The 25,826-nt window shown below is 50.2% G+C and overlaps 1 protein-coding gene across 6 annotated transcripts in view; it reads right to left on the reverse strand.

The window, feature by feature from the left end:
• Positions 1-9,849: 9,849 nt before the first annotated feature.
• Positions 9,850-25,826, reverse strand: part of TBC1D24 (TBC1 domain family member 24) — a 28,389-nt gene continuing 12,412 nt past the window's right edge. For 3 of the 6 annotated variants that reach the window (XM_066382825.1, XM_066382824.1, XM_066382826.1), the window contains exons 2-10: positions 19,488-19,596; positions 17,164-18,242; positions 16,558-16,575; positions 15,889-16,047; positions 14,280-14,343; positions 13,140-13,235; positions 12,573-12,819; positions 12,000-12,170; positions 9,850-10,929 (exon numbers count right to left, since the gene is read on the reverse strand). In XM_066382825.1, coding sequence (XP_066238922.1) covers positions 12,016-12,170; positions 12,573-12,819; positions 13,140-13,235; positions 14,280-14,343; positions 15,889-16,047; positions 16,558-16,575; positions 17,164-18,128 — 1,704 coding nt within the window. In that variant the 5' untranslated portion in view covers positions 18,129-18,242; positions 19,488-19,596 and the 3' untranslated portion in view covers positions 9,850-10,929; positions 12,000-12,015. The remainder of the gene's footprint in view (positions 10,930-11,999; positions 12,171-12,572; positions 12,820-13,139; positions 13,236-14,279; positions 14,344-15,888; positions 16,048-16,557; positions 16,576-17,163; positions 18,243-19,487; positions 19,597-25,826) is intronic. The other 3 variants (XM_066382827.1, XM_066382828.1, XM_066382829.1) reach the window with 3 other exon arrangements.

Here is a 25,826-nt window from a genome sequence, read left to right on the forward strand (position 1 = left end):
TCCTATTTTGAAACATGTTTACATGATAGGCTGTGTGAACAAGAGGAAACAAAACAAAATTAGGGAAGGCTTGGTTTGCACTGGCCTTGGCTGCAAATGGAGCAAAGTATGTGACTCTTGTAATGGAGATTAACTTTTCCTTTTTATAAAAAAAAAATTTATCGATTCATTGGTTTACAGAGAGACAGAGAGAGGAAGGGAGACAGAGGGGAGGGGAAAAGGAAGCACTCATTTGTTGTACTCAGTCATGCATTCTTTGTTTTGGTTTGTTTTTTTTTACAGAGACAGAGAGTCAGAGAGAGAGATAGACAGGGACAGACAGACAGGAACAGAGAGATGAGAAGTATCAATCATTAGTTTTTCGTTGCGCATTGCAACACCTTAGTTTTTCATTGATTGCTTTCTCATATGTGCCTTGACCGCGGGCCTTCAGTAGACTGAGTAACCCTTTGCTCGAGCCAGTGACCTTGGGTCCAAGCTGGTGAGCTTTGCTCAAACCGGAAGAGCCCGTCAAGCCGGCGACCTCAGGGTCTCACACCTGGGTCCTCAGCATCCCAGTCCGACGCTCTATCCACTGCGCCACCACCTGATCAGGCCAGTCATGCATTCTTTGGTTGCTTTCTGTATGTGCCCTGACCAGAGGTCAAACGCACAACCTTGTTAGAAAGAAACTTTTTGTTTTATTTCTTCCTTTTTAAAAAAAAATTTAAGGGAGAGCAGAGGAGGCAAAGAGACAGACTCCTGTATGCATCCCTACCTGAAATGCCCCTTATGGGGCAATACTCTGCCCATCTAGGGTATAGCTCCATTGCTCAGCAACTGAGCTTTTTTTTTTTTTAATTTAACAGGGATAGTCAGAGAGAGGGATAGACAGACAGGAACGGAGAGACATGAGAAGCATCAATCATCAGTTTTTTGTTGCGACACCTTAGTTGTTCATTGATTGTTTTCTCATATGTGCCTTGACTGGGGACCATCAGCAGACCGAGTAACTTCTTGCTTGAACCAGCAACCTGGGGTTCAAGCTGGTGAGCTTTGCTCAAACCAGATGAGCCCGCACTCAAGCTGGCGACCTCGGGTTCTCAAACCTGGGTCCTCTGCATCCCAGTCCGATGCTCTATCCACTGCGCCGCCTCCTGGTCAGGCCAACTAAGCTATTTTTAGTGCCTGAGGTGAGGCTATGAACCATCCTCAGTGCCCAGGACCAACTCACTTGAATCAACAGAGCCATGGCTGCAGGAGGAAGAAAGAGAGAGAGAGGAAGGGGAAGAGGTGAAGAAACAGATGGTCTCTTCTCTTGTGTGCCCTGACCAGGAATTAAACCCAGGGCATCCAAATGTTGGGCTAATATTCTACCACTGAGCAACCAGCCAGGAAAAGAGAGAAATTTTTCTTAATGTTCAATCAGCGAATGCAGTCTTTAAAATTCTTCAAGGGAAGAGCGTCGGCCTAGCGTGCGGAGGACCCGGGTTCGATTCCCGGCCAGGGCACACAGGAGAAGCGCCCATTTGCTTCTCCACCCCTCCGCCGCGCTTTCCTCTCTGTCTCTCTCTTCCCCTCCCGCAGCCAAGGCTCTATTGGAGCAAAGATGGCGCTGGGGATGGCTCTGTGGCCTCTGCCCCAGGCGCTAGAGTGGCTCTGGTCGCAACATGGCGACGCCCAGGATGGGCAGAGCATCGCCCCCTGGTGTGCAGAGCGTCGCCCCTGGTGGGTGTGCCGGGTGGATCCCGGTCGGGCGCATGCGGGAGTCTGTCTGACTGTCTCTCCCTGTTTCCAGCTTCAGAAAAATGAAAAAAAAAAAAAAAAATCTTCAAGGGAAAAAAATAATAAAAAAATAAAATAAAATTCTTCAAGGGAGCAATGCTCCTTTAAGTCCAGTGCTTACTTCTCAACAAATATTGTCAGTTCTGGAGATGATGCACCCAGAATTTCCTATCCCATTATACTATTTTTTTTTTACAGGAACACAGAGAGAGTCAGAAAGAGGGATAGATAGGGACAGACAGACAGGAACGGAGAGAGATGAGATGCATCAATTCTTCATTGTGACACCTTAGTTGTTCATTGATTGCTTTCTCATATGTGCCTTGACCGTGGGCCTTCAGCAGACCAAGTAACCCCCTGCTCGAGCCAGCGACCTTGGGTCCAAGCTGGTGAGCTTTTTGCTCAAGCTAGATGAGCCCGCACTCAAGCTGGCAACCTCAGGGTCTCGAACCTGAGTCCTTTGCATCCCAGTCCGACGCTCTATCCTCTGCGCCACTGCCTGGTCAGGCTGACATTGGAATAAGAAAGAACAAATTTTTTTTACACCAGATTACTTTTTTAATCCCTATGCTTTTCTACCTAACAGTGTTGTTGGGGGAAGCACCATGAGGTATGCTTGGTACCCCTGCACCATTTGGTAATTTCTCCATGCAAAAAGACATTTAAGTAAAAAAAACCCACACAACATTTAGGCAGACAACAAGAGTCAGGATATATGAATGTATGTTTGAGATCATCGCTGTATTACTTAATTAGTGGAATTTTGTTTTTAGAAGCATCAACTCGTAGTTGCTTCAATTTATTGGTAGTTTATTGATTGCATCTCATATGTGCCTTGATATTGGGGGGCTAAAGCTGAGCCAATGACCCCTTGCTCAAGCTAGTGACCTTAGGCTTCAAGCCAGCGACCTTTGGGCTCTACCCAGAGAGCTCGGGATCATTTCAATGATCCTGTGCTCAAGCCAATGAGCCTGCACTCTAGCAGGCAACCTTGGGATTTCTTTTTCTTCTTTTCTGAGAGGAGGGGAGCTAGAAACAGAATCCTGCATGCACCCCAACTGGGATCCACCAGGGAACCCCTGTCTGGGGCCTATCTTCTGCCCATCTGAAGCTATGCTTGAAACCGAGCTATTTTTAGCACCTGAGGTGGAGGCTACACAGAGCCATCCTCAGCACCCGGGGCCAGTGTGCTTGAACCAATTGAGCCATGGCTGTGGGAGAAAGAGAGAGAAGGGGAGAGGGGAGAAGCAGATGGATGCTTCTCCTTTGTGCCCTGACCAGGAATTGAACTCGGGACTTCCACATGCCAGGAAGACGCTCTACCACTGAGCCAACCAGCCAGGGCTGACCTTGGGGTTTCAAACTGAATTGGGGCCCTCAGCATCCCAGGCAGAGGTTCAATCTACTGAGCTACCACTAGTCAGGCTAATTAGTGGCATTTTTTAAACCAGTGTTAGCCTTGTGAATTTGATGACATTCTGGATTTAATAAAAATGTGGGAAAGTAGATATCTATAAAATAATGCATTTAAACTTTATAGAGAACAGAAAACAGACTGCAGAAAAACTCAGAGAAAAATGGCTGTAGTTTCTCATCTCTTTCCCTTTCTGTCTCTCTCTTTCTCATTAAAAAAAAAAGAAAAAGGAAAAAGGCTAGTTTAAATGAATAGCATTATACCATTTCTTTTTTTAAAAATTACTTTTTAAGTTTATTCATTTTTTTTTTTTTTAGAGAGAGAGGAGAGACAGAGAAAGAAACAGAGAGAGAGAGAGAAGGGGGGAAGGATCGGAAAGCATCAATTCCCATATGTGCCTTGACCAAGCAAGTCCAGGGTTTAGAACCAGTGACCTCGGCATTTGAAGTTGACACTTTATCCACTGTGCCACCACAGGTCAGGCCCCATTTCTTTATTTTTTGAAGATTTTTTTTATTTATTAATTTTTTTGGAGGGAGAGAGAGAGAAGATAAGGTGGGGGTGGGAGAGGAGCAGGAAGCATCAACTTGTAGGGGTTGTTGCTCAAATGTGCATTGACTGGGCAAGTCCAGGTTTTGGAACCAGTGACCTCAGCATTCCAGGTTGATGCTTTATTCACTAAGCCACCACAGGTCAGGCCAAAATTAATTAATTTTTTTTTTTTTACAGAGACAGAGAGAGAGAGAGATAGGGACAGACAGACAGGAAGAGAGAGAGATGAGAAGTATCAATCATTAGTTTTTTGCTGCTACACTTTTTAGTTGTTCATTGATTGCTTTCTCATATGTGCCTTGACCGTGGGCCTTCAGCAGACCGAGTAACCCTTTGCTCGAGCCAGCGAACTTGGGTCGAAGCTGGTGAGCTTTGCTCAAACCAAATGAGCCTGCGCTCAAGCTGGCGACCTCGGGGTCTCAAACCTGGGTCCTCCGCATCCCAGTCCAAGGCTCTATCCACTGCACCACCACCTGGTCAGGCGTTGTTGTTGTTTTTTAAAAAACTTTATTTATTCATTTTAGAGAGAAAAGAGAGAGAGAGAGAGAGAGAGAGAGAGAGAGAGAGAGAGAGAAGGGGAGAGGAACAGGCAGCATCAACTCCCATATGTGCCTTGGCCGGGCAAGCACAGGGATTCAAACCGGTGACCTCAGTGTTCCAGGTCAATGCTTTATCCACTGCGCCACCACAGGTCAGACTCTTTGTTTTGATAATGTACAATATTAATACTGGGGGAAACTAAGGAGAGAACATATGGAACTATGTATTATCCTTTTTTTTTTTTAAGTGAGAAGAGGGAAGATAGTAAGACAGACTCCCATACAGGCTCTAACAGGGATCTACCTGGAAACCCCTGCCTGGGGATTATACTTAAACAACCAAGCTATTTCAGTACCTGAGGATGACACTTGGGCCAACTGAGTTACCCTCAGCGCCCAGGCCGTTGCTCAACCAATCGAGACACTGGCTGCGGGAGGGGAAGAGTGAAAGAAGTGGGAGAGAAACAGATGATCACTTCTCTTGTGTGCCCTGACCTGGAGTTGAACTTAGGACATCCATACGCTGGGCCAACACTCTATCCACTGAGCCAACTGGCCAAAGCCTGTACCATCTTGCAACTCCTCTGTAAATCTAAAATTATTTCAAAATAAAAAGTTACAAAAACTGAATCTATTAAATATAAAATAGGCCTGACTGGTGGTGGCACAGTGGATAGAGCATTGACCCGGGACACTGAGTTCCCCGGCTCCAAACCCTGAGGTCACCAGCTTGAGCATGGGTGCACCAGCTTGAGTGTAGGGTCACTGGCTTGAGCACAGGATCATTGGCATGATCCCAAAGTCACTGGGTCAGCTTGAGGTCCCCAGTCAAGGCACATACATTAGAAGCTATTAATGAACTAAAGCTAAAGCAAAGCAACTACAAGTTGATGCTTCTCATATCTCCCTCTCTCTTTTCTTTCTCTAAAAAAAAACCAAAAAACTAATACTCTATTGCTTCAGGAAATAAGAGAATTTTTTTTTTTTTTTTTTTGTATTTTTCTGAAGCTGGAAACGGGGAGAGACAGTCAGACAGACTCCCGCATGCGCCCGACTGGGATCCACCCGGCACGCCCACCAGGGGCAACGCTCTGCCCACCAGGGGGCGATGCTCTGCCCACCAGGGGGCGATGCTCTGCCCCTCCGGGGCGTTGCTCTGCCTTGACCAGAGCCACTCCTCCGGCGCCTGGGGCAGAGGCCAAGGAGCCATCCCCAGCTCCCGGGCCATCTTTGCTCCAATGGAGCCTTGGCTGCGGGAGGCGAAGAGAGAGACAGAGAGGAAGGAGGGGGGGTGGAGAAGCACCCTGTGTGCCCTGGCCGGGAATCAAACCCGGGTCTCCCGCACTCCAGGCCGACGCTCTACTGCTGAGCCAACCAGCCAGGGCTGGAAATAAGAGAAATTTGAAGGCCTTCTGAAATTCTAAAATTTTCTAAAACAAGCTGTCCTAGAAAACTAAAAAAATTAAACATGTAGGTCATAAAAATATTTAAAAATTGAAATACTAAGTTTAATTCAATTAGAATTGAAAAATAAAGTGGCTTTTTTTTTAAATTTTTAGTGGCTGATTCTTATAGTAAAAATTATAGACAAACTTATTTTCTGAAGTCCTAAAGGCATATAGTCCATTTTAATAAATCAATCAGTGAAGTGGTTTATACTGTACTAAAGTTTAGAGCAGGGGTCCCCAAACTTTTTACACAGGAGGCCAGTTCACTGTCCCTCAGACCGTTGGAGGGCCGGACTATAAAAAAAACTATGAACAAATCCCTATGCACACTGCACATATCTTATTTTAAAGTAAAAAAACAAAACAGGAACAAATACAATATTTAAAATAAAGAACAAGTAAATTTAAATCAACAAACTGACCAGTATTTCAATGGGAACTATGCTCCTCTCACTGACCACCAATGAAAGAGGTGCCCCTTCCAGAAGTGCGGCGGGGGCCGGATAAATGGCCTCAGGGGGCCGCATGCAGCCTGCGGGCCGTAGTTTGGGGACCCCTGGTTTAGAGAGAGGGAGAGACAGAGGACAGAGACAGAGACAAACAGGAAGGAAAAGAGATGAGAAGTATCAACTCCTAGTTGCTTTTAGTTGTTTGATTGCTTCTCATATGTGCCTTGACTGGAGGGCTCCAGCCAAGCCAGTGACCTTGGACTTCAGACCAGCGGCCTCTGAGCTCAAGCCAGTGACCATAGAATCATGTCTGTGGTCCCACACTTAAGCTGGCAACCCTGCACTCAAGCTGGTGAGGCCGCGCTCAAGCCAGTGACCTCGGGGTTTTGAACCTGGCCCTCAACGTCCCAGGTAGATACTCTATCCACTGAACCACCACCTGGTCAGGCTAAACTGTATTGAAGTTTTTATTTTTAAAATAAACATTTTGCCCTGGCCAGTTTGCTCAATGATAGAGCATCGACCCAGCATGTGAATGTCCTGGGTTTGATTCCTGATCAGGGCATATAGGAGAGGCAACCATCTGCTTCTTCCCCTGCCTCTTCCTCTCTTCCTCTCCTGCAGCCATGGCTCAATTGATTCGAGCACGTTGGCTCTGTGGAGCCTCCCCCTCAGGCACACTAAAAACAGCTCGGTTGCAAGGAGCCCCAGATGGGCAGAGCATCTGCCCCAGACGGGGGTTGCTGAGTAGATCCCGATTGGGGCGCATGTGGAAGTCTGTCTCCGTATCTCCCCTGCTCTCACTTAAAAAAATAATAATAAAATAAACATTTAGCCTGGCCTGTGGTGGTGCAGTAGATTGAGCGTCGACCTGGAATGCTGAGTTTGCTGGTTTGAAACCCTGGGCTTGCCACATACAACAAGCAATCCACTAAACAACTAAAGCGAAGCAACTATGAGTTGATACTTCTCATCGCTTCTCCCCCTCCTTTCTCTGTAAAATCAATAAATAAGATCTATTTTTCTTTGTTTTATTTATTGATTTTTGGAGAGAGTGAAGAGAGAGAGAAAGAGAGAAAGGGACATTGATAAAGAAGGGGGAGAAGTGGGAAGCATCTACTCATAGTAGCTGCTTCCTGTATGTGCCTTGACCCGGCAAGCCCAGGGTTTCAAACCAGTGACTCCAGGCTGATGCTTTCTTCACTGCACCACCAACAATCAGGCTGAAAGGCTATGGCTTTTTTTTTTTTTTTTTTAATATTTTACTTATTCATTATAGGGAGGGGAGAGGGGGGGAGGAGCAGGAAGCATCAACTCCCATATGTGCCTTGACCAGGCAAGCCCAGGGTTTTGAACCGGCAACCTCAGCGTTCCCAGGTTGATGCTTTATCCACTGCGCCACCACAGGTCAGGCTATGGCTTTTGTTTTTTTGAGAGGTAGGGAGACAGAAACATTGAGCTGCTACTGTATGTGCCTTGACTGTGGAAGTGAGCCAGCAACTTCTGCACTCTGGGATGGTCCAACCAACCAAGCTATACAGCCAATTTTTATTGATTTTTAGAAAGACAAAGACAGGGGAGGAGAAAGGTAAGCATTTGTTTGTTGTTCCACTCAGTCGTGCATCCTTTGTCTGCTTCATGTGTGCGCCCTGACTGAGGATCAAACCCACAACCTTGTCATTTCTGAATGACACTTTTTCTCTTTAGTGAGAAGCAGGAAGGCAGAGAGACAGACTCCTGCATGCGCCCGACCAGGATCCACCCGGCATGCCCACCAGGGGGCGATGCTCTGCCCATCTGGGGCATTGCTCCATTGCAACCAGAGCCATTCTAGTGCCTGAGGTGGAGGCAATGGAGCCATCCTCAGTGCCTGGGCCAACTTTGCTCCAATGGAGGGGAAGAGAGAGAGAGAAAGGAGAGGGGGAGAGGGAGGGGTGGAGAAGCAGATGGGCGCTTCTCCTGTGTGCCCTGGCCAGGAATCAAACCTGGGACATCCACACATTGGGCCGATGCTCTATCACTGAGCCAACCGGCCAGGTGCCAATTTTCACTTGGCACCTCCCCTACTATGCATGAGTCTTAGCCAATTGATCTAACTGGCCAGGGCCAGAAATGTTTTTTTCATTTATTTATTTTTAGAGAACCAGACAGGGAAAGATGAGAAGCATCAATTCTTCATGTGGCACCTTAGTTGTTCATTGATTGCTTTCTCATATGTGCCTTGACCGTGGGGCTCCAGCCAAGTCAGCGACCTTGGACTTCAAGCCAGCAACCATGAGGTCATGTCTGTGATCCCACACTAAAGCTGGTGATCCCATGCTCAAGCCAGTGCCCTGTACTCAGGCCAGTGACCCTGTGCTCACACCTCAGGGTTCCCAACCTGGGTCCTCAGCGTCCCAGGCCGATGCTCTATCTACTGCACCACCGCCTGGTTAGGCAATGCTGTTTTTTTAAAAGGCCTTCAACATTCCAGTGATAAAGCACTGAAAAGCATTGTGGGGAATAGCCTTATAGATCCCATTTAGTAACAAACCTGGGACAGGGGAGCCCCTGGCGACCCCTCTTGTTAAAGAGACCAAACTTGGACTATGTAATAAGACAATGTTTAATGAACACCAAAATACATGCAAGGGCTGCGGGAGCTCAAAGGAAGGGGTGTGGCAAGGGCTGCAGTGATCTGGGGTAAGTGATACTGCCACCCAGCATCTTTCCCCTCACAGCCTTTCAACAGTCCCAGGGGGACAGCAGAGCAGGACGACTGGCTCTATTTTACAGCTGGGGAAACTGAGTTCTGAACAGGTTCACTGGCTTCTCCAAAGCCACCCAGGGCTCCTGGTGCTTTATTCAGCCTCACTGTGGTCTGGCCTGGAGATTTTTGTAAGTGAATGGAGGGAGGACAAACACCCCACAGGAAGAGTGAGCAGAGTGTGCAGATGTGCAGGGGTGTGGTGTGTAGGGACACTAAGGGGGATGATTGGAGGGTAGTAACTCTTGGCACCCATAGCCCAGGCTGCTGCAGTTCAGCCACTTGGGTGTCTGCTTCTCCCCACTTCCCTCCTGGGTGCCCAGGCCCTCAGGACCAGCTGAGGGAGGTCATGGGGCAGGGGTGCTGCTCCCTGCAGTGCTCACTGGCCAGTTTTCACTTGGCACCTCCCCTACTATGCATGAGTCTGGTGTAGATCCAGGCAGAGCAGGGCAGGGCAGAAGGGGAGAGGTGGCAGCAGAAAAATATCACACTAAGTAGCCAACTCACAGTGCTGTGAGAGGGATGCAGGAGGACACACGCCATGAACAGGGGCTGGTGTCGAAGGTGCCGTGTGGGCAGGGAGCTACGGAGAGTGCGGACGTGGTACACAGAGTGGTGGGGCTCAGTGAAGTGGAGGCGGGCAGTATTAGATGAAAGTGGTGGGGTGCAGTGAAGTGGAGGTGGGCAGTACCAGATGAAAGTGGTGGGGCTCAGTGAAGTGGAGGCGGGCAGTACTAGATGAGACTTGTGGGGCGCAGTGAAGTGGAGGCGGGCAGTACCAGATGAAAGTGGTGGGGTGCAGTGAAGTGGAGGTGGGCAGTACTAGATGAAAGTGGTGGGGTGCAGTGAAGTGGAGGCGGGCAGTACTAGATGAAAGTGGTGGGGTGCAGTGAAGTGGAGGTGGGCAGTACTAGATGAAAGTGGTGGGGCGCAGTGAAGTGGAGGTGGGCAGTACTAGATGAAAGTGGTGGGGTGCAGTGAAGTGGAGGCGGGCAGTACTAGATGAAAGTGGTGGGGTGCAGTGAAGTGGAGGCGGGCAGTATTAGATGAAAGTGGTGGGGTGCAGTGAAGTGGAGGCGGGCAGTACTAGATGAAAGTGGTGGGGTGCAGTGAAGTGGAGGCGGGCAGTACTAGATGAAAGTGGTGGGGTGCAGTGAAGTGGAGGCGGGCAGTACCAGATGAAAGTGGTGGGGCGCAGTGAAGTGGAGGTGGGCAGTACTAGATGAAAGTGGTGGGGTGCAGTGAAGTGGAGGCGGGCAGTATTAGATGAAAGTGGTGGGGTGCAGTGAAGTGGAGGCGGGCAGTACTAGATGAAAGTGGTGGGGCGCAGTGAAGTGGAGGCGGGCAGTACCAGATGAAAGTGGTGGGGCTCAGTGAAGTGGAGGCGGGCAGTACTAGATGAGACTTGTGGGGCGCAGTGAAGTGGAGGCGGGCAGTACTAGATGAAAGTGGTGGGGTGCAGTGAAGTGGAGGTGGGCAGTATTAGATGAAAGTGGTGGGGTGCAGTGAAGTGGAGGCGGGCAGTACTAGATGAAAGTGGTGGGGTGCAGTGAAGTGGAGGCGGGCAGTACTAGATGAAAGTGGTGGGGTGCAGTGAAGTGGAGGCGGGCAGTACTAGATGAAAGTGGTGGGGTGCAGTGAAGTGGAGGTGGGCAGTACTAGATGAAAGTGGTGGGGTGCAGTGAAGTGGAGGCGGGCAGTACTAGATGAAAGTGGTGGGGTGCAGTGAAGTGGAGGCGGGCAGTACTAGATGAGACAAGCGCACCACGCTGAGGAGTTGGGATGGGATCCGGGAACCAGCTCACTGCAGCAACATGGAGAAACGGGGTCACCACAGAGACTTCAGGAGGGCTGACGAGGACCTGGCTGGAGAGGAAGAGGACTGGAGAAGGCTCCATGGGTCCAGGCTTCTCCAGGTAGGCCCCTGGAAATGGAGCTGGCTGGTCTGAGGTCAGAGGGCCACCCTGGGAGTCTTCTCCAGGCGTAAATACGCGAGGCCCCGCAGAAGCTTCAGACTCTGCAGAAACACAAGAACACATGATGTCCTTTCTGGTCCTTCATCCCACTGGCCTTTGACCCTCCCTTGGGAGGAGCCCAGAGCTCAGCATATATCCTTCCTTCCCCAACCTTTCACCTTCTGGTTAACTGTCCAAGAGGTGGCCCCAGGAGGCCAGCATGGGAAGGAAGAAGAATCGGTTAGAAGCCCTAGGTAGACGTTCCTGCCAAGAAATAATCCCTGGGGAACCTGTCTCTTCTCAGGACCAACACACCTCTGGGGAGCCACAGTAGTAGGCCAGGGAGGAAGGTGCAGGGGCCTGCACAGAAGCCATGCAAAGAGGCACCAACAGGGGGTGCCAAAGACCCACAGCTGACAACAGGTCCCTTCTGCCTTACCAGTCCTGTCTCCACAGGGATTAAGTCTCAGGGGCTGCAAGACAAAGTCCCTCCCAGGCCTGGGACACAGGATGCCCCCAGAGAGGAGAGCCAGGACCTGAGTCCATGGTGAAGGCAGTGGCAAGTCTGAGCAAGTCCTAGCAGAGTCAGAAGAATAAGCCTGGCCAGCTGATGCCCGACCAGCATCAAAGCCCCAGGTATGCCTGACCAGGCGGTGGCGCAGTGGATAGAGTGTCAGACTGGGATGCGGAGGACCTAGGTTCGAGACCCCGAGGTCGCCAGCTTGAGTGTGGACTCATCTGATTTGAGCAAAGCTCAACAGCTTGGACCCAAGGTCGCTGGCTCAAGCAAGGGGTTACTTGGTCTGCTGAAGGCCCGTGGTCAAGGCACATATGAGAAAGCAATCAATGAACAACTAAGGTGTTGCAATGAAAAACTCATGATTGATGCTTCTCATCTCTTTCTGTTCCTGTCTGTCTGTCCCTATCTGTCCCTCTCTCTTGACTCTCTTTCTGTCTCTGTAAAAATAAATAAATAAAGAGAGACAGGAATTAAAAAAAAAAAAAAAAAAAAAAAGGCCCCAGGTATACCCCAATGCTGCCCATGCAAGTGAAGAGGGGATCTTCATTCACTACCTCCTCCCTGAAGAGGGAGCCCGGCCACCACCCCACCCCATAGCAACAGCTTGGTCACCGTCGGCACAGGCCTGTCATTGGATGTCGGGATCCTGGAAGCCCCAGGCCTCCACAGCAGCGATGAGGAAGTTCTCAGAGCAGAGGGGCTGGTTGTTGAAAGTGTCACAGTGGCCCGTGCGGCCCCGGTTCAGGTCCCCGTCGATGTAGAGAGCCTGGCCGCTCCCTCCGCCTGCAGGATGCTCAGTCAGTGGCTGCCCTCTGTCTGGGACTGCCCTGGAGGTGCTCTCCTCCTGCCCAGAAGCGTCTCCACTTGTCCCTACCCCAGCCCTGTCAGAGGCTACTCTAAAAACCACAGGGATGACCTTTGATCCTCCAAAGCCTGCCAGCCCTCCGCTGGGGTCCAAACTCTCAGCTAGAGCCCCCTTCCCGGCCAGTCAACCCAGAATACCTTTCCCCACTCCTGCTCCTCAAGCCCGTTCTCTTCCTCTGCCATGTGGGCCCTGCCTGTCCTTCAGCTGAGGCACTTGCCATCTGGGTCCACAATGGTTGGCCCAGGGGTTTGGCCACCCATGACCCCATACCCTTCTCCCAGGCTAAGTGAGGCCAGCCCGAGACAAAGGGAGGTGCCCACCTATGATGAGGCAGTCATTGCCCCCTGCCATGAACATGGACTCAGTCTTGGAGGGCAGGTTGAAGTGCCGAGTGGCCAGGAATGGTGAGAGGCGGTCAGCAGGGTCAAAGGACGAGGATGAGGATGAAGGCAAGGACATGGAAGGGCAGCGCATTGATGGTGTGGCAGTGGTCCCCACAGACATTGGCTTAGTCAGCTCTGGGTGTTTGATGACCACCCACTCATAGCGCTGGACCTCCGGCTGCAACTGAGGAGGAAAGGGCAGTATGAGGAGCTGCTACAGTGCGCCCGGCAGGGCCTTTCTGGCCCCTTTCCTCCCATAAATCTTCACTGAAGCCCTCTGTGTACAAGGCCTCACGCCAGCCAGGGCTGGGGAGATGGTGCCACGTGGGCAGGTAAGGGCCTGCCTGCTCTCATGGAGTTAACGGTCGGTCTAATGATCACAGACTGGAAGAAAACGGGGAGGTTATCCTGTAGGGTAACTGCTAAAACGAAAGTAAGCAGGGTCATGTGAGCAGGGGTGACAGGCCTGCTGACCGTAGAGCGCCTGCAGGGAGACCCACTCACCCTAAACACAAAGCACTCTCCGGTCCCAAAGAAGCCCAGTTTGCCTCCAAACTTATTTCTCTCTCTCCAGTCTGTTGACAGGTAAGCTCCACAAACCTGGGGAGAAAAGCCCAAGGTGAAGCTGCACCGTGCTGGCCTGCAGGAGCATCCCTCTGCTCAGGGCCTGCGGAGGGGCTGTGGAACCGACACAGCTTGGGGTGGGGTGATGATGTCACAGCACTTCCCACCCCGACTCTAGGGCAAGGACTGAAGGTAAAGAGATGTGGGGAGTTGGAGTTTGGAGGGCATGGGGTAGGCAGTGAGAGTGGGGGGGTGGTGGCTGCCATCAGCTTGTTTGGGATATTTTCATTTCGTTTCCCTTCTTGGTCTTCAAGCATTGGAATAAGCCTCATGTCCACACTCTGATTTTGGGCATCAGTTCTAGGGACGTCCCTCAGATGAGAGCTTCCAGGAGGTACACCTGCTCAACAACATTCTCCACCCGTCAGCCAGCAGAGCACTTGATTACACCATTAGAACTAAGTCCCTGTAATGGCTGCAGGCTTTTCCCAAAGTGACCATCAGAGTCATCTATGATAAGATGCCCAGGCTCCTCCAGGAAAGCCAGATGCAGAGTCTGGAATGGGGTGAGGAATCTAAAACTTCCATGGGTGTAGGTTTGGGAGCCACTGGAAAAGAAGCCTCTACTGGAGGCAGACACCCCAGGATGGGAGCACATGAGCTCTGATCTCCCTAGTCTTGGGGGGCTTTCCAGGGGAAAGGTACTGTAGAAGAACGGGCCCGATAGCTACCTGTTAGGGAGTGGAGGCAGGTGAAGGCATTTGATTCACCTGGTATGGGCCACAGTGGCGGGTGGATGCGGGGCCTTCCTTACCAGGCATTTCTGCAATGTTCCTCCTAAGTAGCCAGGCTGTTTCAGCTGGGCCTGGGCCTCAGGGGAAGCAAGGAGGCCCTGAGTACTTGGGAGTCAGACAGGGAGACTGGATTCACTTCTTTATGGAGGGTGACTCTGCTCTGTGGCCCTAAGTGCAGGAAGGCTTGGGGGAGGGCCAGGGGCACCCACCCTTCCTGGGCCACAGGAGCAGCAAGCCCACCAGAACTCAGAGGCCAGACCCCAGGCTCCCTCTGGTCCCTGCTCACCTCCTTTTGTGTGGTCTTAATGAGCAGGAGGGTGGGCTCATGTCCTTCACACTGGAGATAGAACCTGGGGGAAGAGACCACATGGGCCAGTCCTGAAAGGAAGCAGTTATCCTGCATCCCTTCCCCATGCCACCTCCAGCCAGCCTCTGCTGACCAGTGCCCACAGCAGCTGAGAAACCTGGACTGGCCATGGTGGACAGGCCTAGGAACTGCATTTCCTTATCTCCTGGGGACCAGGCATAGTGGCCAAAGACCTGCTGACACTCTGGCCTGGGCATCTTCTAAGCCAAGATGGAGTTCCGCCGAGGTGGCCTGCAGGCTGAGCAGTCAGCTGCCCTAGGACTGTCTGCGCTGGTGTGAAGCGGGGGGAACTGGCAAGGCAAACAGCCCCCAGCAGACAGAACTATGTGCCAGGTGCTTTGGGGAAGCAAGAACAAGAAGAACAGGTCCCTGCTCTAGGAAAGCTCAAAATCCAAGCACATGGGAGCCAACTGGCCTGGGAAGCATGTGAGAAGGCCTGAGGTTGCCATTGTGGTGGCTCCAGATGCCCTGGGCTTGTCTGGCGGCTCCAGTGGCTCCGCTTAGCCGTCCCTCAGTGGGCCTCCCATGCCACACAGAGGTTAAAACTGGGTGAATGAGGCCTGAGCAGGCGGTGGAGCAGGGGATAGAGTGTCGGACTGGGATGCAGAGGACCCAGGTTCGAGACCCCGAGGTCGCCAGCTTGAGCGTGGGCTCATCTGGTTTGAGCAAAGCTCATCAGCTTGGACCCAAGGTTGCTGGCTCGAGCAAGGGGTCACTTGCTCTGCTATAGCCCCACGGTCAAGGCACATATGAGAAAGCAGTCAATGAACAACTAAGGAGCCGCAACAAAGAATTGATGCTTCTCATCTCTCTCCTTCCTGTCTGTCTGTTCCTATCTGTCCTTCTCTCTGACTCTCTCTGTCTCTGTGACCACAAAAACAAACAAACAAAAAGAAAAAAAACTGGGTGAATGCAGCTCTAATTGTGTTATAATGTTCATGTGGCTACAGATGGTGGCCATTATGTGGGCTGGGCTAACTCTGCCTGTATTGCCTCTGCTGGATCACTTGTGACCCAAGCCAGAGCTTCTAATGTCACCTGAAGTCTGAGGCTCAAGGGGGAGCTGAACCTGACAGAACTGCCAGGGAGGCAGTGTGCCCTGGGGAGGCCAGCACAGCCACAGTCCCACAGGGCGAGCCAGCTCCTGGCTTGTGGACTGACAGAGTGGGGGCGGGGAGTAATGAATCACAGCTCTTACAGTTCTGTAAGCTCTGCCTCCCATGTCATCACAACACCTACATAGGGACCTGGATCTGTGGTGTGAACGGCAGTGACCCCTGAATTTGGGTGGTCTGGGAGTAAGAGAAGCCCAGAAAAGGGCCTCCCAATCCTAGAGCCCACAGGAAGGGGCAGGGCCTCACCCAGGTGCCCAGGTTCATAGGCCCATTCCCAGTGTGACTTTCTGGAAGGACCAGAAGCTGGGCAAATCCACCACTCCCTTTGCCCCTCCTGTAACACCTGGCCCTCAGAGTCCATGCCTCAGGGCCCTGGAAGGCAGGCCCTGCCTCCCCAGTCTCCCTGGCATTACCTGGTCAGGCTGTACCCATGCTGCAGTGAGGAGAAGAGCAGGAGGGGCTGACAGAGGGCAAATCGCTCAGGGATCCATGACCAGATGTCTCTCATCTCTTTCACACTGACAATATCCGAGTAGAAGTTCTCTGCATGGACAGCCAGGTGCACAAACTGCCTGGGGAGAGCCAGGGAAGGTTCAGAGCACAGCTGTGACCCAGTCCTGACCATGCCCCCCACCCCAGGGGTGTACACTGGTTCTCTTGGAAGCCAAGCCTGAAGGGAACTTCTCACTTACTTAACCAGCTTAAAGCCTGGCCCTAAGTATCCTCAGGGAGAAATGGGATAGAGCTGACCCTTGGAGCCTCACTCCCATCCTATTACTAAGAGGGAAGAGCATCCAGTCCAGGAAGGAACAAAAAGCATCTTTTCTCTAAGGAATGGGAACAGAAAGTGAGTCAGCTCTGGCAAGATAATGTTCAGAGCCAGCCAAGCACAGGCACACAACTGAGGCAATGGACCAGATGGACAGAGACAGGACAAACAGATGGCGCCTAAACATCAGCTAGGCTCTAAGGCAGCACTGCTAAAGCCAGTCCTGAGAGCCAGCACAAGCAGCCAGGCCCCAGGACAGCCAGACTGGAAGACAGAGAGAATCCAGGCATGGAGATGCAGTTTCCAGACCTACCTTTTAGAAAGTGAAACACTGAAAAACAGGAGGAAGCAACGGACATGGAGAAGAAGAAAAATAAAACAGACAAGGAGAGGTTAGTGGCAAGAATCGGTGCCCAGGACAGGCCTGCCATTGGCCTGGAAGAAAGGTCCCCATGTCGAAAATCACATCATCTGACACCCAGTTTCAGGACATCGTGGGCCCTACCCACCCTTGCTCCCCAGGGGGCTGTGCTCAGGGCAGGGGGCCACGCCCAGCAACAAGGGAGCCCAGATTTGGAGGGGCAGAAAAGGGCTGCAGTGAAATGACCAGAGGTGGCTAGCTTGGCCCACTATCTGATCTTCCAACTACATGGTCAACAGCTTTTATCTCCGCCATGGGCCTCAAGCCTGAGGACAGTAACCACACCTTCCACTCCCACCGTGCCCCAGTAGCCTGTGGCAGTAACCAGGAAGGCCCTCTCTCCTTCCCCATCATTTTCTATCCATGCACAGATGGCTGGCTGGCAGTAGGCAGACCAAGAAGCTGGCAAGACAGGCTCATGCCCCCAATCCCAGGATGTATTCCACCAAAGCCCCGCCCTCAGTGGGCCCCTGGCAGCCTGCCCAGAGGCCAGCCTACCTTTTCTGTTTGACGGTGATGCCCTTCTGCTTCAGAGCCTTCTCGTTGGCCATATGCAGGAGCTGGATCTCCTTCCGAGAGAAGAGGCGGATGGCGAATGCCTTCTCCAACAGCTTCTCGGGTGACACGGTATTGGCGATGTCCTTGACGAAGGTACGAATGTCCTGCTTCACATTGTCCGATTCGAGCGGCTGCCCAGCTCTCACCTTGTGGAAGAACTTGAGGATGGCTAGTGCAACACGGTACAACACCTTATAACCTTCCACCAGGAAGACATCAAAGACGCGAGCGAAATAGTTGAGGGGCAGCTCTCCAAATAGCCAGCGCTGCCAGTCCGAGTAGACCTGTAGGACATCCTCTGACACAGCCACCATCAGCTTGTGGGCTGCCTGGCAGTACTTGTTTACCAGGTCCCCAAATGTCATGCAGGAAGACTCAAAGGCCAGAAAGCTCTGATCGATCAGCTTTTTGCTGGGGTCGTTGCAGGCCAGGATACGGCAGGCCTTCTCGAAGCACTCGGCCTCATCGATGCTGTAGTGCAGCAGCAGGGCCACGACCGCGGGCAGGGCAGGGCAGAAGGAGATGTCAGGGAATTGGTTGGCGATGCACAGCAGAATCTTTCGAACAGCATCCTCACCCCGTGTGTTCAGGCAGTAGCTGGGCACCTGTGTGTTGTCCACAAACTCAGGTAAGGGCAGGCTGCTGTTGCTGTGCTTGCCCACGATCTTGCCCACGATGTCACTGTACACACTGGCATCAGGTGTGACCGTGCGGCAGGGGATGTCCCGGATCAGGCGCTGGTACACCCTCCCCCGCAGAGAGTGGCTTTGGGCCCAGTAACCCTGGCGCGCCAGCTGCTTTAGCTCTTGCAGGTCAGTGCAGCTCAGTTCCTTGGGTCCCAGGTCCCGGATAGCAGTGTCCATCTTATCTCTGTCCACAAAGCAGTTGTACCCCTCGGAGTACATAGTTCAGGGAGCACCCGAGGGGAGGGCCCTGGTCTGCCAGGAGGGGACAAAGAGCAGCTAAATCCTCCAGCGCCCTCAGAGGCTTTTCTGATAACCTGTTTGCCACCTCATATCCTGTAGGATTAAAAACCATGCTCAATACATGTGTATAAAAGTTCACATTTTAAAGAATATATTGTTTGACTCTTCTATAATGTATTATAAGGAATTTCACTTAAAATAAGTAAACATATTCTGAGTATTCACTATAAACTTTGGAGTATAATTTCTTTTCATGGGGCTTATCAAGTTACTGTAATAGGTCACAGTTTTGAAAGCCTAGCAATGAGTTCCCAGAAGGCTTCAAAAGAGAGCCTGACCCTGTTAAAAACATCTCTCAGCTGGGGGGGTAGAAGGCTTCCGCACACTACCACCCTATGACCTGTGGGCCTTCTGAGAGGAAGCTGCTGTTTTTTTTTTTTGTTTTTTTTCATTTTTCCGAAGCTGGAAACGGGGAGGCTGTCAGACAGACTCCTGCATACGCCCGACTGGGATCCACCCGGCACACCCACCAGGGGGCGATGCTCTGCCCATCTTGGGGCGTCGCTCTGTTGCATCCAGAGCCATCCTAGCGCCTGAGACAGAGGCCACAGAGCCATGCTCAGCGCCCAGGCCAACTTTGCTCCAATGGAGCCTTGGCTATGGGAGAGGAAGAGAGAGACAGAGAGGAAGGAGAGGGGGAGGGGTGGAGAAGCAGATGGGCGCCTCTCCTGTGTGCCCTGGCCGGGAATCGAACCCGGGACTTTCACATGCCAGGCCGACACTCTATCACTGAGCCAACCGGCCAACCGGCCAGGGCTTTCTTCTTTTTTTTTTTAAGTGAGAGACAGTCAGGGACCAACAGACAGGAAGGGAGAGAGATGAGAAGCATCAGTTCTTCGTTGCGACATCTTAGTTGTTCATTGATTGCTTTCTTATATGTGCCTTGACCAGGGGGCTACAGCAGAGCAAGTTACCCCTTGCTTAAGCCAGCGACCTTTGGGCTCAAGCCAGTGACCATGGGGTCATGTCTACGATACCACACTCAAGCTGGATAAGCCCGTGCTCAAGCCAGCGACTTCGGGGTTTTGAACCTGGGTCCTCCGTGTCCCAGTCTGACACTCTGTTCACTGTGCCTCCACCTGGTCAGGCTGTTGTTGAAATTATTTTTTAAATGGGTAAAATATACTTGCTATATGAAACTTTTTGGCTCATAGGCCACTGCACGTGGACAGCAAGACAGAAGTCTATTGTTGAGGGCACCACAATTTAACATCCGTTTTTGCTAAAGGCTCCTGTCTTCAGCCTTTACAGTAACCTGCCCATGCACCTCAGACCAACCTTTCTGCCTGTGACGGTATAAGTGTCTGGAGATGTCACAGGGTTTGCTTCAGTGAGTTCTGGTAAATTATCAGATCATTCCAGTTTATCTTGAATCTAGAACATTCATCTGAAAATAAAAAAAGCAAAAAATACCTTAAGAACACCGAATGGAAAGTAAAAAGTTATATTGTAAAACCTGCATTATAAGACATCTTTTTTTTTTTAGGTGAGAGGAGGGAAGATAGTGAGGCAGACTTCCAAATACTACTGGGCCAGGATCCACCTGCCAATCCCTTCTGGCACTGGTGCTCAAGGACTGAGCTATTTTTAGCACTTGAGGCTGATGTGTGGACCAACTGAGCCATTGGCTGCAGGAGAGAAAGAGGGAGAAGGGGGAGGGGGAGAGAAGCAGACGGCTGCTTCTCCTTTGTGCCTTGACCAGGAATCGAACCCGGAATGTCCACATGCTGGGCCAACACTCTATTCACTGAGCCACCAGCCAGGGCCAAAGATACCTTAAGAAAGCACTGTTAATATGGCATTTTTTTGTAGTAAAATACACATAACAAACCTACCATTTTGACCATTTGCAAGTGTATGTATAGTTCAGTGGCATTAAGTACATTCACACTGTTGTTTGTCCAACATCACCACCATCCTGCAGAACTTATTCATCTTCCCAAACTGAAACTCTGTGCCCATTAAATGCTACCTCCTCATTCCCCCTTCTCTTGGCAACCACCACTCTACTTTCTGTCCCTGAGAATTTGACTCCTCTAAGGAGCTCATTTTAGTGGGATCATACAGTATTTGTCCTTTTGTGTCTGGCTCATTTCACTGATCATATGTCCTCAGGGTTCATCTATGTTTACAGCATGCATCAAAAAAAAATTTTTAATTAACAATGTTTTTCAGAGCAGTTTTAGGTTCACAGCAAAATTGAGAGGAAGACAGAGATTTCTCATATACCCCCTGCCCCCACATTCATGCCCTTCTCCATTATCAACATCCCCACCATGAAGTGCTGCATCTATTTTACCTGACGAACCTACATGGACACATCATAATCACCCAAAACCTAAAGAGTAACAGTCCCTATGTGTTTGGACAAATGTAAAATGACATGTATTCTCATTACTGTATTACATGGAGCATTTTCACTGCCCTAAAAATCCTTTGCCCTGACTGGAAATCAAACCTGGGACATCCATATGCCAGGCTGGCATCTATCCACTGAGCCAACAACCAGTGAGGGCCTGTTTTCACATTTTGGTGATGTAAATAATGCTGTTGTGAACACGGGTGTGCAAGTATCTGCTCAAGTCCCTGTCACTAGTTTCTTTGGATATACAGTATTATCTACTGATATTGTTTCCCTATAGAAAACATTAATTAAAACAAGGTTTTCTTTTTTTTTTTTTTTTACAGAGACAGAGACAGAGTCAGAGAGAGGGACAGACAGGAATGGAGAGAGATGAGAAGCATCAATCATCATTTTTTCATTGCAACAGCTTAGTTGTTCACTGATTGCTTTCTCATATGTGCCTTGACCGTGGGCCTTCAGCAGACCAAGTAACCCCTTGCTCGAGCCAGCGACCTTGGGTCCAAGCTGGTGAGCTTTTGCTCAAACCAGATGAGCCCGCGCTCAAGCTGGCAACCTCAGGGTCTTGAACCTGGGTCCTCAGCATCCCAGTCTGACTCTCTATCCACTGCGCCACCACCTGGTCAGGCAAAACAAGGTTTTCTGACAACATCCATTTAATATGTCCCACTGGAAATCCCTTGCCCACAGCAGAACCAGGGCTGCTACGGTAGTGGGACCTTCTTCTTCAGAAGAAAAGATACCCTTTGGGGTTGATTTGTTTGCTCTGTTCTGGGAGAGAAAGCAGGATTCCCTTCTTTCACAGTTTCAAAAGATCAGGCCAACAGGCCCACTCACACTCCTATGGCCATGCCCAGTTTGCACTCCCCAATCTTTCATGTGCAAATTACCTATAGCTTTTAAATCCTTCTGTGTAGGCTCTGAGCCCACTAACCGCTAAAGGAACCCCAGGCCCATCCTGTTTGTGTGAAAAGAACCAGCTCCTTCTCGGGGCAATAAACATGTTTAAAAACAGAACAAGAACAGGGCAGGACAGCACCAACCCTCACTCAACTGGTCTCAGATTCAGGTTGAACATTAAACTAGAAACTCCAAAAGTGATTATTGCACCTTGCAAAGTTCCTTCAGAGAGGACCCACCGTTTTGTTTCTTGCAGCAAGTTGCCCAGAGACAAGCTGGGTTCCGAGGGACTCGGAGGCAGGAACACATGCAGGCTACCCTGAAGGAGTCCCCTGGACACCCACAGGCTTCCTTCCCAGCCTCCATCCAGAAAGCAAGCATGATGTCTCTGGGGCTGGGCCAACAGGCTTGCAGTGTGACCTTCTTAGACACCTATAAAACCAGGTTCAGGGTGGTTTCCTTAGATTTCTTTTTACATGAATGCATAATCACAAAAAAAGTCAAATAACACGCAATTACAGAGTAAAAATGTAGAGTCCTGCCCTGGCTACTTAGCTCAGTCATTTAGAGTGTTGTCCCGAAACGCCAAGGTTGCAGGTTTGATCCCAGTCAGGGTGCATATGGGAAGCAACCAATGAATACACATCTAAGTAGAACAACAAATAAATGCTTTTCTCTTTCTCTCTCCCTCTCTCCCTTTCCTGTTTCTCTAAAATCAATCAATAAAATAAAATGTAAAGTCCTGTTCACATTATCCCTTCAATCCTACTCCCTCTTTCACCAGAGAATCAACCACTGCTCTCGTTATTGCAATCCTACAAAGCCTTTTCTTATATATATTTACATACACATCCACAGCTGAGTTAGATTGATAAGGCTGGCTACTGGAAAGGGGAAGTCAGGAGGCAGGAAACATCAAAAACATAAAATCAGCCTGACCAGGTGGTGGAGCAGCGGATAGAGAGTTGATATGGGACGCTGAGTACCCAGGTTCAAAATCTCAAGGTCACCGGCTTGAGTGTGGGATCATGGACATGACCCCATGGTCGCTGGCTTGAAGTCCAAGGTTGCCAGCTTGAGCAAGGGGTCACTGGCTCAGCTCGGGTCCCCCAGTCAAGGTACCTATGAGAAAGCAATCAATGAACTATAAAGTGCCACAACTATGAGTTGATGCTTCGCATCTCTCTCCCTTCCTGTATGTCACTTTCTCTCTCTAAAACAAAAGAAAACACTGCACACTCACACTCTGGAGATAAGTCTTAAGAGTTGAAGTGATGCTCTCTCCCTGTTATTCCATCTGCTGCGTGCATCCATCTTACAACACTATCTACACTGCTTGCTCCCCCACAGTCCCCCAGCTCCTGACAAAGGTCAAAGGAAAAAAGGGAGGCAGGGGCAGATGTGGGAAATGATCCAGTTTTAAATCAGACAGGCCTGGCTTCAATGTCCATTTCTGCCACTTGTTTGCCTGAACCTCAAACAAGCCATGGCTCCTTTCCGAAAGGCAGGTGCCTGTCTGTAAAACACAGCTGACAAACACAACCAGCATCACTGGCATTAGTCCCCATGTAAGACCTGAGGGCTAAGTTCTTACTTGGGGCTCAGTGGCTAGGGTGCAGGTGACATCCCACTCTCTCTCACTTCCACTCACCCCTGCTTAAGCAGTTCAGGGCAGGGAGCCAGCTGGTGCAATTACCCTCAGACTCAGAGTGGGAGGAAGGGAGGGCATGGCTTCTTATGATAAACACTGCACTCACCTAAAGGCCACCAGTCCAAGTTCACTGCAGAGGAATGGGGGTGGGGGTGGGGGTGGGACAGGGCTGGTTTATGAAATGACACCTTTCTATCAGCCCACCCTTGGGAGGGCACTGGCCCCAGTTGCCTGCAGCAATCTAAACTTGGAATGTACGGGAAATATAAATGACTTTTTTTTTTTTTTTTTTATAAATGACTCTTGAACAATATGGGTTTGAATGGCACAGGTCCACTTATACAAGGATTTTTTTTCAATACTGTAAATGTATTTTCTCTTATCATTTTTATTTCTTTTTTTTGAGAGAGAGAGAGAGAGGGAGGGAGAACAGGAAAGAGTTGAGAAGCATCAACTCGTAGCTGCGTCATTTTAGTTGTTCACTGATTGCTTCTCATATGTGCCTTGACCAGAGGAGCTCAAGCTGAGCCATTGACCCCTTGCTCAAGCCAGAGACCTTGGGCTCAGGCCAACAACCTTTGGATCATGCTGATTATCTTTCGCTCAAGCCAGCGACCCCGTGCTTAAGCTGGCAACCTTGGGGTTTCGAACCTGGGACCTCAGTGTCCCAGGTTAATGCTCTATGCACTGTGCCACTCCCAGTCAGGTCTTAGGATTTTTTTTCTCTAGCTTACTTTATAGTGAGAATATATAATAGATATACATAATGTACAAAACATGTTAATTGACTACATTACTGGTAAGGCTTTCAGTCAACAGTAGGCTCTTAGTCAAGTTTTTGGGGAGTCAAAAGTTGTATTGGGATGTTCAACTGTGTGGGGAGTCCCCTGACCTTTCTTTGGGGAGGTACCCTAACTCACATGTTTTTTAAGGGTTAACTGTACTTTGTGTCTTTTGTCCTCAGCTTTAGGCCTAGACTGCAATTCTGGGAAAAATTCCACTCATCCTGTTAGAATCACAAGAACTACAGACAATGATCATTTCAGAGAGCGGGGATACTAACCACATAGCTTGTCTGCAGGGTGGTGGCTACTTTAGCTAGGGTCGTTAGGGCAAACCTCCTCAATTTGAGCTTAAGTGACGAGAGGAAGCAGCCAGAAGAGCTGAGGAAAGGTCACTCTGGACAATGAGAAGAACAAGTGCAAAGGCCCTGAGGCAGAAACAGGCCTGATGTGCTCCAAGGAAAGAAAGGCAACAGTGTGGCAGAGCACAGTGAGCAAGAACAAGAACAGCAGAGAGACCCACAGCATAGAGATCATGGACAGGGAGGGGTTTGGATTTTATTCCAAGCACAAAGGGAAGCAGTGAAGAGATGTGATCCAACAGATGTGTGTAAGGATTAACTGAGACCATTTATAGAAAGCACTCAGCCTAGCCTGACCTGCCAGGGCAGCTAAGATGTCCTGAGGGTATTTCACTGTTACTGCTCCTTGGGGTCCCCTGACCTGGCATTGGCTCTGAGATGCCTGGGAAGTGACAGGGTTACGGGGAATCAATGCCTGATCAGTCCTCCAGAGGGGCCTGAGCACAATCTCCCGCCCCAGGGGAGAGGTGTAGCCACAGGCCAACACTGAGGTTCTCCTGTAGGCCCACACAAGCTCCCTGCTCTCTCAGGGATGGACCCTCCAAGTGGCCATTCTGACAGACCTGCTTCCCCTTCCCTGCTAAGCTGCAGCTTCCCACCCAGAAAGCCCCTTTCAGTGATCCTCACATCCCTTTCCTCACAATTACTGGGCCTCTTTTGAGAGTTCAGGCTACATGGTGGGAAGCAAATATTTCTTTTTTTATTTTTAATCTTTTTTAAAAAAATATTTTTTAGGTTTTGTGGGTTTTTTTAGATTTTTATTTTTATTTATTTTTTTATTTATTCATTTTAGAGAGGAGAGGGAGAGACAGAGAGAGAGAGAGAGAGGAGAGACAGAGAGAGAGAAGGGGGGAGGAGCTGGAAGCATCAACTCCCATATGTGCCTTGACCAGGCAAGCCAGGGTTTCGAACCAGCGACCTCAGCATTTCCAGGTCGACGCTTTATCCCACTGCGCCACCACAGGTCAGGCTTTTAGATTTTTATTTACTGATCTTTAGAGAGAGGAGAGGGAGAGCATAAAAGAGAGGAAGAAAGAAAAAGGATGCATCAACTGATAGTAGCTGCTTTCTGTATGTGCCTTTGACTAGACAAGCCTAGGGTTTCAAACCAGTGACCTCAGTGTTACAGGTCAACGCTTTATCCACTGCGCCACCACAGGTCAGGCAAATACTTCTTAAAAAGAAAAACACATACATGGAAATGAATGACCTTCATTTCCCCAAAATATTATCTTTCCATGTCAGTGACATCTCTGTCGAGCTTTTTTTTTCCTCTTATTTTTTTGTATTTTTCTGAAGCTGGAAATGGGGAGGCAGTCAGACAGACTCCCGCATGCGCCCGACCGGGATCCACCCGGCATGCCCACCAGGGGGTGATGCTCTGCCCATCTGGGGCATCGCTCTGCTGCAATCAGAGCCATTCTAGCACCTGAGGCAGAGGCCACAGAGCCATCCTCAGCGCCCGAGCCAACTTTGCTCCAATGGAGCCTTGGCTGTGAGAGGGGAAGAGAGAGACAAGAGAGGAAGGAGAGGGGGAGGGGTGGAGAAGCAGATGGGCGC

The sequence above is a fragment of the Saccopteryx leptura genome, chromosome 4 (assembly GCF_036850995.1).
Source record: "Saccopteryx leptura isolate mSacLep1 chromosome 4, mSacLep1_pri_phased_curated, whole genome shotgun sequence".
NCBI lineage: Eukaryota > Metazoa > Chordata > Mammalia > Chiroptera > Emballonuridae > Saccopteryx > Saccopteryx leptura.